The sequence below is a fragment of the Oncorhynchus tshawytscha genome, linkage group LG05 (genome assembly GCF_018296145.1).
Source record: "Oncorhynchus tshawytscha isolate Ot180627B linkage group LG05, Otsh_v2.0, whole genome shotgun sequence".
NCBI classification, from domain to species: domain Eukaryota; kingdom Metazoa; phylum Chordata; class Actinopteri; order Salmoniformes; family Salmonidae; genus Oncorhynchus; species Oncorhynchus tshawytscha.
In genome coordinates this window covers 26,569,930-26,582,589 of record NC_056433.1, presented here as the reverse complement: position 1 = coordinate 26,582,589, position 12,660 = coordinate 26,569,930, and the positions used below count along the sequence as shown (strand labels likewise).

The following is a 12,660-nucleotide window of genomic DNA, read 5'->3' as shown; positions in this document are numbered from 1 at the left end:
TCTCCTGTTTCTTCCTCTCTCCGTCTCTCCTCCCTCTCTTCCTCTCCTCTCTGTCTCTGCTTCTCTCCTCCTGTCTCTTCTTCTCTCCTGTCTCAACTCCTCTCTCTTCTTCTCTCCACCTGCCTCTCCTCCTGTCTGTTCTTCTCTCCGCCTCTACTCCTGTCTCTTCTTCTCTCCGCCTGTCTCTTCTTCTCTCTGCCTCTCCTCCCGTCTCTTCTTCTCTCCACCTCTCCTCCCGTCTCTTCTTCTCTCCGCCTCTCCTCCCGTCTCTTCTTCTCTCCGCCTCTACTCCGGTCTCTTCTTCTCTCCTCCTGTCTCTTCTTCTCTCCTCCTGTCTCTTCTTCTCTCCTCCTGTCTCTTCTTCTCTCCGCCTGTCTCTTCTTCTTTCTGCCTCTTCCCGTCTCCACCTCTCTCTGCCTCTCCTCCCGTCTCCCGCCTCTCTCTGCCACTCCTCCCATCTCCACCTCTCTCTGCCTCTCCTCCCATCTCCGCCTCTCTCTGCCTCTCCTCTGCGTCTCCACCGCTCTATGCCTCTCCTCCTGTCTCCGCCTCTCTATGCCTCTCCTCCTGTCCCCGCCTCTCCTCCAGTCTCTTCTTCTCTCCTCCTGTCTCTTCTTCTCTCCGCCTGTCTCTTCTTCTCTCCGCCTGTCCTCCTGTCTCTTCTTCTAACCTCCGTCTCTTCTTCTCTCCTCCTGTCCTCCTGTCTCCGCCTCTCTATGCCTCTTCTCCTGTCTCTTCTTCTCTCCTCCTGTCCCCGCCTCTCGTCCTGTCTATTCTTCTCTCCGCCTCTCCTCCTGTCTCTTCTTCTCACCTCCTGTCTCCGTCTCTCTCTCTGCCTCTCCTCCCATCTCTTCTTCTCACCTCCTGTCTCTTTTTCTCTCCTCCTGTCTCTTCTTCTCTCCTCCGTCTCCACCTCTCTCTGCCCTCCTCCTGTCTCCACCTCTCTCTGCCTCTCCTCCCCATCTCCCTCTCTCTGCCTCTCCTCCCATCTCCACCTCTCTCTGCCTCTCCTCCGTCTCCGCCTCTCTGCCTCTCCTCTCGTCTCCACCTCTCTTCCTCTCCTCCTGTCTCTTCTTCTCTCCTCCTGTCTCCGCCTCTCTCCTGTCTGCCTCTCCTCCTGTCTCCACCCCTGCCTCTCCTCCTGTCCTCTTCTCTCTCTCCTGTCTCTTCTTCTCTCCGCCTGTCTCTTCTCCCCTCTCCGTCTCTCTCTCCGTCCTCCTGTCTCTTCTTCTCTCCGCCTCTCCTCCTGTCTCTTCTTCTCTCCTCCTGTCTCTTCTTTCTCTCGTATCTCGCCTCTCTCTGCCTCTTCTCCTGTCTCTTCTTCTCTCCTCTGTCCCGTCCTCTCTCGTCCTGTCTATTCTTCTCCTCCGTCTCTCTCCTCCTGTCTCTTCTTCTCACCTCCTGTCTCTTCTTCTCTCCTCCTGTCTCTCTCCCCTTCTCACCTCCTGTCTCCCCCTCTCTGCCTCTCCTCCCGTCTCTGCCTCTCCTCCCGTCTCCGCCTCTCTCTGCCTCTCCCCCGTCTCCGACTCTCTCTGCCTCTCCTCCCGTCTCCGACTCTCTTTGCCTCTCCTCCGTCTCCGCCTCTCTCTGCCTCTCCTCCGTCTCCGACTCTCTCTGCCTCTCCTCCCGTCTCCGACTCTCTCTGCCTCTCCCCGTCTCCGACTCTCTCTGCCTCTCCTCCCGTCTCCGCCTCTCTCTGCCTCTCCTCCCGTCTCTGCCTCTCTCTGCCTCTCCTCCCGTCTCTGCCTCTCTCTGCCACTCCCCCGTCTCCGCCCTCTCTGCCTCTCCCCCCGTCTCCGCCTCTCTCTGCCACTCCTCCCATCTCCGCCTCTCTCTGCCTCTCCTCCCGTCTCCGCCTCTCTCTGCCACTCCTCCCGTCTCCGCCTCTCTCTGCCTCTCCTCCTGTCTCCGCCGCTCTCTTTCTCTTCCCTGTCTCCGCCTCTCTCTCTCTCCCCCGTCTCCGCCTCTCTCTTTCTCTCCCCGTCTCCGCCTCTCTCTGCCTCTCCCCGTCTCCGCCTCTCTCTGCATCTCCCCGTCTCCGCCTCTCCTGCCTCTCCGTCTCCGCCTCTCTCTGCCTCCGCCTCTCTCTGCCTCTCTCCAGTCTCCTCCTCTCTCCGCCTCTCCTCCCGTCTCTTCCTCTCTCCGCCTCTCCTCCCGTATCTTCCTCTCTCCGCCTCTCCTCCCGTCTCTTCCTCTCTCCGCCTCTCCTCCTGTCTCTTCCTCTCTCCGCCTCTCCTCCTGTCTCTTCCTCTCCGCCTCTCCTCCTGTCTCTCTCTCTGCCTCTCTCTTCCTCTCTCCGCCTCTCCTCCTGTCTCTTCTCTCCTCCTGTCTCCTCCTCTCTCTTCCTCTCCTCCTGTCCTTCTCCTCCTCCTGTCTCTTCCTCTCTCCGCCTCTCCTCCTGTCTCTTCCTTCTCTCCTCCTCTCCTCCTGTCTCTTCTCTACCTCTCCTCCTGCCTCTCCTCCTGTCTCTTCCTCTCTCCGCCTCTCCTCCCGTCTCTTCCTCTCTCCGCCTCTCCTCCTGTCTCTTCCTCTCTCTCTCCTCCTGTCTCTCTTCTGTCTCTTCCTGTCTCTCTCCGCCTCTTCTCCTGTCTCTTCCTCTCTCCGCCTGTCTCTTCTTCTCTCCGCCTGTCTCTTCTTCTCTCCCATGTCTCTTCTTCTCTCCGCATGTCTCTTCTTCTCTCCCATGTCTCTTCTTCTCTCCATGTCTCTTCTTCTCTCCCATGTCTCTGTTCTTTTCTCTCCGCATGTCTCTTCTTCTCTCCGCATGTCTCTTCTTCTCTCCGCATGTCTCTTCTTCTCTCCGCCTCTCCACCTGTCTCTTCTTCCCTCCGCCTCTCCTCCTGTCTCTTCTTCTCACCGCCTGTCTTTTCTTCTCTCCTCCCGTCTCCGCCCCTCTCTGCCTCTCCTCCCGTCTCCGCCCCTCTCTGCCTCTCCTCCCGTCTCCGCCCCTCTCTGCCTCTCCTCCCGTCTCCGCCTCTCTCTGCTTCTCCCCCCGTCTCCGCCTCTCTCTGCCTCTCCCCCCGTCTCCGCCTCTCTCTGCCTCCGCCTCTCTCTGCCTCTCCTCCCGTCTCTGCCTCTCTCTCCCTCTCCCCCGTCTCCGCCTCTCTCTGCCTCTCCCCCGTCTCCGCCTCTCTCTGCCTCTCCTCCGTCTCCGCCTCTCTCTGCCCTCCTCCCGTCTCCGCCTCTCTCTGCCCTCCTCCCGTCTCCGCCTCTCTCTGCCTCTCCTCCTGTCTCCGCCCGCTCTCTTTCTCTCCCCCTGTCTCCGCCTCTCTCTCTCTCCCCCGTCTCCGCCTCTCTCTTTCTCTGCCCCCCGTCTCCGCCTCTCTCTGCCTCTCCCCCGTCTCCGCCTCTCTCTGCATCTCCCCCGTCTCCGCCTCTCCCTGCCTCTCCTCACGTCTCCGCCTCTCTCTGCCTCCGCCTCTCTCTGCCTCTCCTCCAGTCTCCTCCTCTCTCCGCCTCTCCTCCCGTCTCTTCCTCTATCCGCCTCTCCTCCCGTCTCTTCCTCTCTCCGCCTCTCCTCCCGTCTCTTCCTCTCTCCGCCTCTCCTCCTGTCTCTTCCTCTCTCCGCCTCTCCTCCTGTCTCTTCCTCTCTCCGCCTCTCCTCCTGTCTCTTCCTCTCTCCGCCTCTCCTCCTGTCTCTTAATCTCTCCACCTCTCCTCCGTCTCTTCCTCTCTCCTGCCTCTCCTCTGTCTCTTCCTCTCTCTGCCTCTCCTCCTGTCTCTTCCTCTCTCTTCCTCTCCTCCTGTCTCTTCCTCTCTCTCTGCCTCTCCTCCGTCTCTTCCTCTCTCTGCCTCTCCTCCTGTCTCTCCGCCTCTCCGCCTGTCTCTTCTTCTCTCCGCCCTCTCTCTGTCTCTTCTTCTCTCCGCCTCTCTCTTCTTCTCTCCCATGTCTCTTCTTCTCTCTCTCCTCTCTTCCCCATCTCCGCCTCTCTTCTTCTCTCCCATGTCTCTTCTTCTCTCCGCCTCTCCCCTCTGCCTCTCCTCTCTCTTCTTCCCTCCGCCTCTCCTCCTGTCTCTTCTTCTCTCCGCCTGTCTTTTCTTCTCTCCTCCCGTCTCCGCCTCTCTCTGCCTCTCCTCCCGTCTCCGCCTCTCTCTGCCTCTCCCCCGTCTCCGCCTCTCTCTGCCTCTCCTCCCGTCTCCGCCTCTCTCTGCATCTCCTCCCGTCTCCGCCTCTCTCTGCCTCTCCTCCCGTCTCCGCCCCTCTCCCCGTCTCCGCCCCTCTCTGCCTCTCCTCCCATCTCCGCCTCTCCTCCCGTCTCTGCCTCTCCTCCCGTCTCCGTCTCTCTCTCTGCCTCTCCTCCGTCTCCGCCTCTCTCTGCCTCTCCTCCCGTCTCCGCCTCTCTCTGCCTCTCCTCCCGTCTCCGCCCCTCTCTGCCTCTCCTCCCGTCTCCGCCCCTCTCTGCCTCTCCTCCCGTCTCCGCCTCTCTCTGCCTCTCCCCCCTCGTCTCCGCCTCTCTCTGTCTCCGCCTCTCTCTGCCTCTCCCCGTCTCCGCCTCTCTCTGCCTCTCTTCTCCGCCTCTCCGCCTCTCCTCCTGTCTCTTCTTCTCTCCGCCTGTCTCTTCTTCTCTTCGCCTCTCTCCTGTCTCTTCTTCTCTCCGCCTGTCTCTTCTTCTCTTCGCCTCTCCTCCTGTCTCTTCTTCTCTCCTGTCTCTTCTTCTCTCCGCCTCTCTCTGCCTCTCCCCCGTCTCCGCCTCTCTCTGCCTCTCTCCCCCCGTCTCCGCCTCTCTCTGCCTCTCCCCCCGTCTCCGCCTCTCTCTGCCTCTCCCCCGTCTCCGCCTCTCTGCCTCTCCCCGTCTCCGCCTCTCTCTGCCTCTCCCCCGTCTCCGCCTCTCTCTGCCTCTCCCCCGTCTCCGCCTCTCTCTGCCTCCCCTCTCTCCCCATCTCCGCCTCTCTCTGCCTCTCTCTGCCTCTCCCCCGTCTCTGCCTCTCCCCCGTCTCTGCCTCTCTCTGCCTCTCCCCCGTCTCCGCCTCTCCTGCCTCTCCCCCCGTCTCCGCCTCTCTGCCTCCCCCCTGTCTTCGCCTCTCTCTGCCTCTCCCCCCGTCTTCGCCTCTCTCTGCCTCTTCCCCCCGTCTTCGCCTCTCTCTGCCCTCCCCCGTCTTCGCCTCTCTCTGCCTCTCCCCGTCTTCGCCTCTCTCTGCCTCTCCCCGTCTCCGCCTCTCCCCGTCTCCACCTCTCTCTGCCTCTCCCCCCGTCTCCACCTCTCTCTGCCTCTCCCCCATCTCCACCTCTCTTTGCCTCTCCTCCTGTTTCTTCTTCTCTCCGCCTCCCCGCCTGTCTCTTCTTCTCTCCACCTCTCCGCCTGTCTCTTCTTCTCTCCGCCTGTCTCTTCTTCTCTCTGCCTCTACTCCTGTCTCTTCTTCTCTCCGCCTCTCCTGCAGTCTCCACCTCTCTCCACTTCTCGCTGCCTCTCCACCTCTCCTCCTGTCTCTTCTTCTCTCCTGTCTCTTCTTCTCTCCGCCTCTCCTCCTGTCTCTTCTTCTCTCCTCCTGTCTCTTCTTCTCTCCTCCTGTCTCTTCTTCTCTCCTCCTGTCTCTTCTTCTCGCTGCCTCTCCACCTCTCGCTGCCTCTCCACCTCTCGCTGCCTCTCCACCTCTCGCTGCCTCTCCACCCGTCTCCTCCCTTCTCCACCTCTCGTCTCCACCTCTCTACCTCTCTCTGCCTCTCCTCCCCTCTCTGCCTCTCTCCACCCGTCTCCACCTCTCTCCACCCGTCTCCACCTCTCTCTGCCTCTCCTCCCATCTCCACCTCTCTCTGCCTCTCCTCCCATCTCCACCTCTCCTCCCATCTCTGACCTCACCTACCGTCTCTTTCCCCCTCTCTCTGCCTCTCCTCCTGTCTCCGCCTCTCCTGCAGTCTCCACCTCTCTCTACCTCTCGCTGCCTCTCCACCTCTCGCTGCCTCTCCACCTCTCTTCCTGTCTCTTCTCTGCCTCTCTCCTGTCTCTTATTCTCTCCGCTCTCCTCCTGTCTCTTCTTCTCTCCACCTCTCCTCCTGTCTCTTCTTTCTCCTCCTGTCTCTTCTCTCTGCCTCTACTCCTGTCTCTTCTTCTCTCCGCCTCTCCTCCTGTCTCCGCCTCTCCACCTCTCTCCACCTCTTGCTGCCTCTCCACCTCTCGCTGCCTCTTTCTCCCTCTCTCTCCTCTCTTCTCTCTGCCTCTCCTCCCCCTCTGCCTCTCCTCCCCCTCTGCCTCTCCTCCCCCTCTGCCTCTCCTCCCGTCTCCTCCTGTCTCTCTCTTCTCCACCTCTCTCCACCTCTCTCCTCCCATCTCCTCCTCTCTCTGCCTCTCCTCATCTCCACCTCTTCTCCATCTCTGACCTCCTTACCGTCTCTTTCCCCCTCTCTCTGCCTCTCCTCCTGTCTCCGCCTCTCTCCACCAGTCTCCACCTCTCTCCACCCGTCTCCACCCTCTCTGCCTCTCCTCCCATCTCCACCTCTCTCTGCCTCTCCTCCCATCTCCACCTCTCCTCCCATCTCTGACCTCACCTACCGTCTCTTTCCCCCTCTCTCTGCCTCTCCTCCTGTCTCCGCCTCTCCTGCAGTCTCCACCTCTCTCTACCTCTCGCTGCCTCTCCACCTCTCGCTGCCTCTCCACCTCTCTTCCTGTCTCTTCTTCTCTCCTGTCTCTTCTTCTCTCCGCCTCTCCTCCTGTCTCTTCTTCTCTCCACCTCTCCTCCTGTCTCATCTTCTCTCCTCCTGTCTCTTCTCTCTGCCTCTACTCCTGTCTCTTCTTCTACTCCTGTCTCTTCTTCTCTCCGCCTCTCCTCCTGTCTCCGCCTCTCCACCTCTCTCCACCTCTTGCTGCCTCTCCACCTCTCGCTGCCTCTTTACCCCTCTCTGCCTCTCCTCCCCTCTCTGCCTCTCCTCCCCCTCTGCCTCTCCTCCCCTCTCTGCCTCTCCTCCCCCTCTGCCTCTCCTCCCGTCTCCGCCTCTCTCTGCTTCTCCACCTCTCTCCACCTCTCTCCTCCCATCTCCACCTCTCTCTGCCTCTCCTCCCATCTCCACCTCTTCTCCAATCTCTGACCTCACCTACCGTCTCTTTCCCCCTCTCTCTGCCTCTCCTCCTGTCTCCGCCTCTCTCTCTCTCACCTGCTTCCCTCCACAAACATACAGGAAGTGCACTTACCGTGGGAGCCTGTTTTGTCGATAAAGTTGCTGAGGTTGAACAGAGCGGTCCTGGAGGCCAGGTATTGGATGAACCTCTGAGGAAGCAGAATGACAATAAGGCACTGACACTCTGAAACACCTCACAATGAAATAGGCTGATTAAACAAAACCAGAATCCATGAAAAAAAAATCAAGACAAATTAGGGCATATTTACTGAAATAGTCAACTACAAATTGAGTGCTAGTATGTTAGTCCAAAATTGAGACTTTATAATTTATAGTGTGTGAAAGCATGTCTTTTGCAATACAGCAACTCAATAAGTAAATATAGCTCCAGACAAACACAATGGTGATTGATGAAACATGAAACCATGTTTCAGAACGAGCTCTAATCTGCAGCCATACTAATAGCACTGTTTCCAGCACCATGGACAGCCACACTCACAGCTCCCCTGGGATGAATCAAGACAGCTGTGTAGCTGTCCATGGTGCTCAAACAGTCCTAATTGGTTTTATTGTGGTTGTGCACTAAATTGCTGCCCTCTGACCTCGTTTCCATGGACACACATGTGGTGTGTGGTGACTAGGGCCTTGAAGACGACAATCCAGCTGGCGTTGGTGGCCCTCTCAAACAGAGTGTCGGCCATCTGAGGGATGTTCACGTTGGTCGCATTGGTAGCCGATATCAGATCTGAAACACATACAGATAGGTTTGTTAGTACTGTGGGGAGAGGCTGTTTGTTCAGCTCAGTGAAACGGTTCTCTTATTGATTGTCGATCCGTGAAACGGTCAGAGATTTTGAGACAGTAGAATATAGCAGGATTTGTTAGGATATCTCAAGGTATTTAAAGAGTTGTAAAATCATGATGAGTAAGTACAATTTCAAAGTGTTAAGACATGCTGACTGCCAAGAAAATGTGTAATGTGCTGCCGTAGCTGATAGTGAAGCCTCACCCCAGGTCAAATGAGATTCAGTCTCCCTTGCTCCATTCATGTGCTCTGTGATTTTTGGAGTAGGACTGCTGGGCTGTGTGTGTGTGTGTGGGGGGGGGAATTCTGCTACTGGAATGTGTGAAAGCCATAAAACAGCCTCTGGGGGTTGTTCACTTCACTGTGTACCTAGTGGAGCTAGGCATTGCCGAGTCAGAAACCCATTTGGGAGTCAGGACACACATACCAAGCCTCAAAGAGCCACCAACTGCTGGAAAGGATCCAACACACCGATAGAAGTATTGCACACACACACACACACACAGAGACAAAGAGACAAACAGACTGCCATTTAGACAGACTGACCGACAGGTCTGCCTCAGAGAGCAATCACCTCAACTCAGCTCTTTGGGATACAGTACATGACAGATTAGCTGCTCGGAAGAGAGAGGGGGATATGGGATATGAGATATGGGATATGAGATCGGGAAGGTGGCTATAAATCATAGCCAAACCGTGTTTCTGTACTTCCAAAAGGCGGAAGCTTGTCCTGCCAAGGGATGGAAAGCTGCAATATTATCAAACAACACTGACCAGACTAAAAAGAGAGAGGGGATGCATGATGAAGGCTTGTTAGTCATTTCATGGTCAAAGGGCAGGGGCTTTGTCCACAGATTAATATAAATCAGTAAGGAGTCTGGTGTGGTGACCCCTCTCCCAACAGCCACACACACACACGAGAACAAAAACACACGTCTCCAATTATAAGCTTTTGTGTCCAGTTTTTGGTAAACGTTGACTGATGTACTGCCTGTACATTCTTATAAACAACAGGTGCCATCTAGAGCCTGAAAGGGTTTTTCGTCAGTCCCCACCGGAGGAACCTTTGAAGAACACTTTTTGGTTTCAGGTAGAACCCCTCTGGGTTCCATGAAGAACCCTTTCCACAGAGGGACAACCGAAGAACCCTTTTATGTTCTCTCTCTCCTAAATGTGTCAGCCTCTCTCAGTAAAACAGTTGGTGATGACAGCCATAATATTCATGTCTGTCCCTGCTTTGCTCGGCTTCCTACACAGCTCAACCATATGTTCCATCTCAACAGACAACCCTGTGTGTGGAATATTTGTGGCCCACTATTTTGTTTCCCACACAAACGTGTTCACACACACACACACACACACACACACACGTTTGTGTGTGTGTGTGTAAGTCTAATGATGATTGACTGATCTAAATAAAGACTCAGTAATCCACAGCAGACAGGAGAGCTGTAAAAATTAACTGGTAGGGGAGTCTATAACAAGGCACACAGGACTGTGTGTGTGCATGTGCGTGTGTGTGCGGGCATGCATATGCTTGTGGCCTGCCTGGGTGTGTGTATTGTTGTACTCACACACCAGACTTCTCCGAGGTTAGAGTGACTGGAATAGGTCAGATTAAAATCAACTAGAAGCCAGAGTATAGACGCCAACCCATTACCCTAACAACACTCCTATGAGACCACACACACACACACACACACACTTGTTAAGCTTGTCCAGAGGTATCAGCTCAATGATTCACTTAGCAGATGACTGAAAACACCCACACACACACACACACACACAAGCTGTGCCCATGCATAAAAACATGCATGCGGGTATAGGCTGCACTGACCACTAAACCAGTGATTTCTGTCGCATCACTGATCTTCAATGTATTTTTATCATATTGCTCAGAAGGAACAAGTTTGTCAAATTTAACGAACTGTGTTTCACCACAAGAGGGAACAAGAAGAGTCCAATCAAAATGAAATATATTTCAGCCATCTCGCTCCTTCAGAGTAAGAACCAATAAAAAAAAACATTGAAACCCATTTCTCACTCTGAAACACCAAAACAAGACAGAAAATATCATTCTAAGGATTTGCTACTGCCCAAAATGACTATCTGTTGAAGCACTCTGGAGTCGTTTGCCCGCCACTGTGCCTTTCCAGAACCCCCCTTTGTGTCAGCCCCAGTCTTTGACCCGCTCTACAATCTGTTTCCATGGCAACCGGACTGCCTCTCAAGGGTCAGCAATCAAGACACAATGATGATGGACAACAACTATCTTCTCTGTTATAATGGCTTCACACAAAGACTAGAGGGGTAATGTTTGATGTATCATCATATTGGCACATCAATGTCTGTGGCAAAGTGTATAGGGTCATTGAGATGTACTATACTCTTATTCCATTTCCATGTCTAGACCATTATCTGTGGAATCTATGCGTTATGCCATCAAACTTAAGGCCAAGAGATATGTAATATACAGTACCAGTCAAAAGTTGGCACACCTACTCATTCCAGGGTTTTTCTTTATTTGTACTATTTTCTACATTGTAGAATACTAGTGAAGACATCAAAACTATGAAACGACACATATGGAATCATGTAGTAATCAAAAAAGTTCAACAAAACCAAATATATTTTAGATTCTTCAAAGTACACACCCTTTTCCTTGATGACAGCTTTGCCCACTCTTGACATTCTCTCAACCAGCTTCATGAGGAGGTCACATAGAATGCATTTCAATTAACAGGTGTGCCTTGTTAAAAGTTCATTTGTGGAATTTCTTTCCTTCCTAATGTGTTTGAGCCAATCAGTTGTGTTGTGACAAGGTAGGGGTGGTATACAGAAGATGGCCCTATTTGGTAAAAGACATACCTTCTTTATTTGTGCTGTATGTATTGTTTTTGCTCCATTTAGAAAACTATTATTATTGAATATCAGTATAAATATGGAATGATCCATTATAGAGCATGGTTGATGAACTCGTTGTTTTTGGTTTTCTAAAAGCATTATGTGTTCCCCTTCCCTTTACCTATTTAGGTTGTTGGCAGAACGGGTCTACTAAGCCTCACGTATGGCGGCACCATACAGTTTTTTGACCTCTACACCACTAAGCTGCTACTAGTCTATACCTTTGTTTACAGTTTAAATCTGACCGCTTTGCCGTTGATTATCTATGGAATATAGCTTATGAAATGACCTTTTGTTTGGAGAACTTTGAACGCTCTGTTCTGTGGTTGCTTTGGAAGCGCGTCTGACTACGGCATCACATACCTGAGGCCTCAAGGCAAGTTTGGAATTGGATTATCCCTGAGGAGATGACAAATAATATGCCCTACTAGAGTTTCCAATAATATATTTAGGTTAGACGGAGCCCTTGCCTAAAAATGTTGGCCTAATTAAATGTTTTGGTGTTTGAAGCCTTGAATGTTGCCTTGAGGGCATTAACTATGTGGCAAGAAAATAAGATAAGGGAGACATTGTGCCCTATTTTTATTTAGTTTTGAAGGGCCATGAAATCCATAAACATTGTACATGCACTAGGATTAACTGCAAGGCAAGAGACATCTCTTGCATCTCTGACGCAATTCGTCAGGGCATGGACTCTACAAGGTGTCGAAAGCGTTCCACAGAGATGCTGGTCAATTCTGACTCCAATGCTTCAATGTCAAGTTGGCTGGATGTCCTTTGGGTGGTGGACCATTCTTGATACACACGGCAAACTGTTGAGTGGGAAAAACCCAACAGCGTTGCAGTTCTTGACACAAACCAGTATGCCTGGCATCTACTACCATACCCTGTTCAAAGGCACTTAAATCTTTTGTCTTGCCCATTCACCCTTTGAATGGCACACCTACACCATCCGTGTCTCAATTGTTCCCAGTCTTAAAGATCCTTCTTCTTCTTCTTCTCCTCCCCTAACAAGTGGCATCAATAAGGGATCATAGCATTCACCTGGTCAGTTTGTGCCATGGAAAGAGCAGGACATATGTGTATTTTATTGGGTAAGAATCTCCCTTCTCTGGACAGCCATACTCTTGTGTTCTCTGCCTCTCGCTCTGTGCAATGCTATGCTAATCCCCAGCAGTCTCCTGCCTACTTTAGCATTAGCATGGTCACCTTTGGCTGTGTAAATAATAGAGGCCAGTCATTGGCTGATTAATGCATTATTCAGTGGGGAGCGTATCACACGACATAAGTTCTGAGTCTTGCTAGACCTAGCCTGAGACTGGGCCGGCCACCTGACCACACACACAGGCAGGTGGAACACCATTCATCCACGACTGCTTTAGTTTGACTCGGGCTGCTAGGCCCTATGCCAGCAATTCATATTGTCTTGTCATGAGGCAGACCCTGATTCTTTATGGAAGTAGCGCTGATGCAGGGAAAATTGGATACTGGTGAATAAGCAGAATTGGACATTAAGGTCTATAGGTCTACAGTAGGCCTACATCTATATGTTTTCTAATCATTGCCCATTTAATTCACACTTGATATAGTGTATAGGCTACACCTTTGAAACCAAGTGAGGAAGCTCTTTAGCTTATCAATAACACAGACAACTACAGTAGCAGACACTGCAGCCGTTGAAGACATCCACTCCTGCCATATGTATCACTTAAGGGAAGCTTGGGAGGTGTAGTGTGCAAGGACAAGTGAACAAGGGAAAATGTCATGTATTGTGACTAGGCCTCTGTGTGAGTCAGTCTGATTTGAGTCATGACCACCTTTCTCTCCAATCACTGTGAGCTACACATGTAGGATGACTAAGGGTCACCATTGGAGTCATCTCCATGGTAACATCAATACA

The 12,660-nt window shown here is 53.1% G+C and overlaps 1 protein-coding gene across 12 annotated transcripts in view; it reads right to left on the bottom strand.

Annotated features, from left to right (window-relative positions):
- The window catches only part of LOC112250400 (clathrin coat assembly protein AP180), a 42,272-nt gene that overhangs the window by 28,086 nt on the left and 1,526 nt on the right, over window positions 1-12,660 (bottom strand). For all 12 annotated transcript variants that reach the window (XM_024420505.2, XM_042321756.1, XM_042321757.1 and 9 more), the window contains 2 exons: window positions 7,654-7,796; window positions 7,125-7,200 (listed from right to left, as the gene is read on the bottom strand). In XM_024420505.2, coding sequence (XP_024276273.1) covers window positions 7,125-7,200; window positions 7,654-7,796 — 219 coding nt within the window. The remainder of the gene's footprint in view (window positions 1-7,124; window positions 7,201-7,653; window positions 7,797-12,660) is intronic.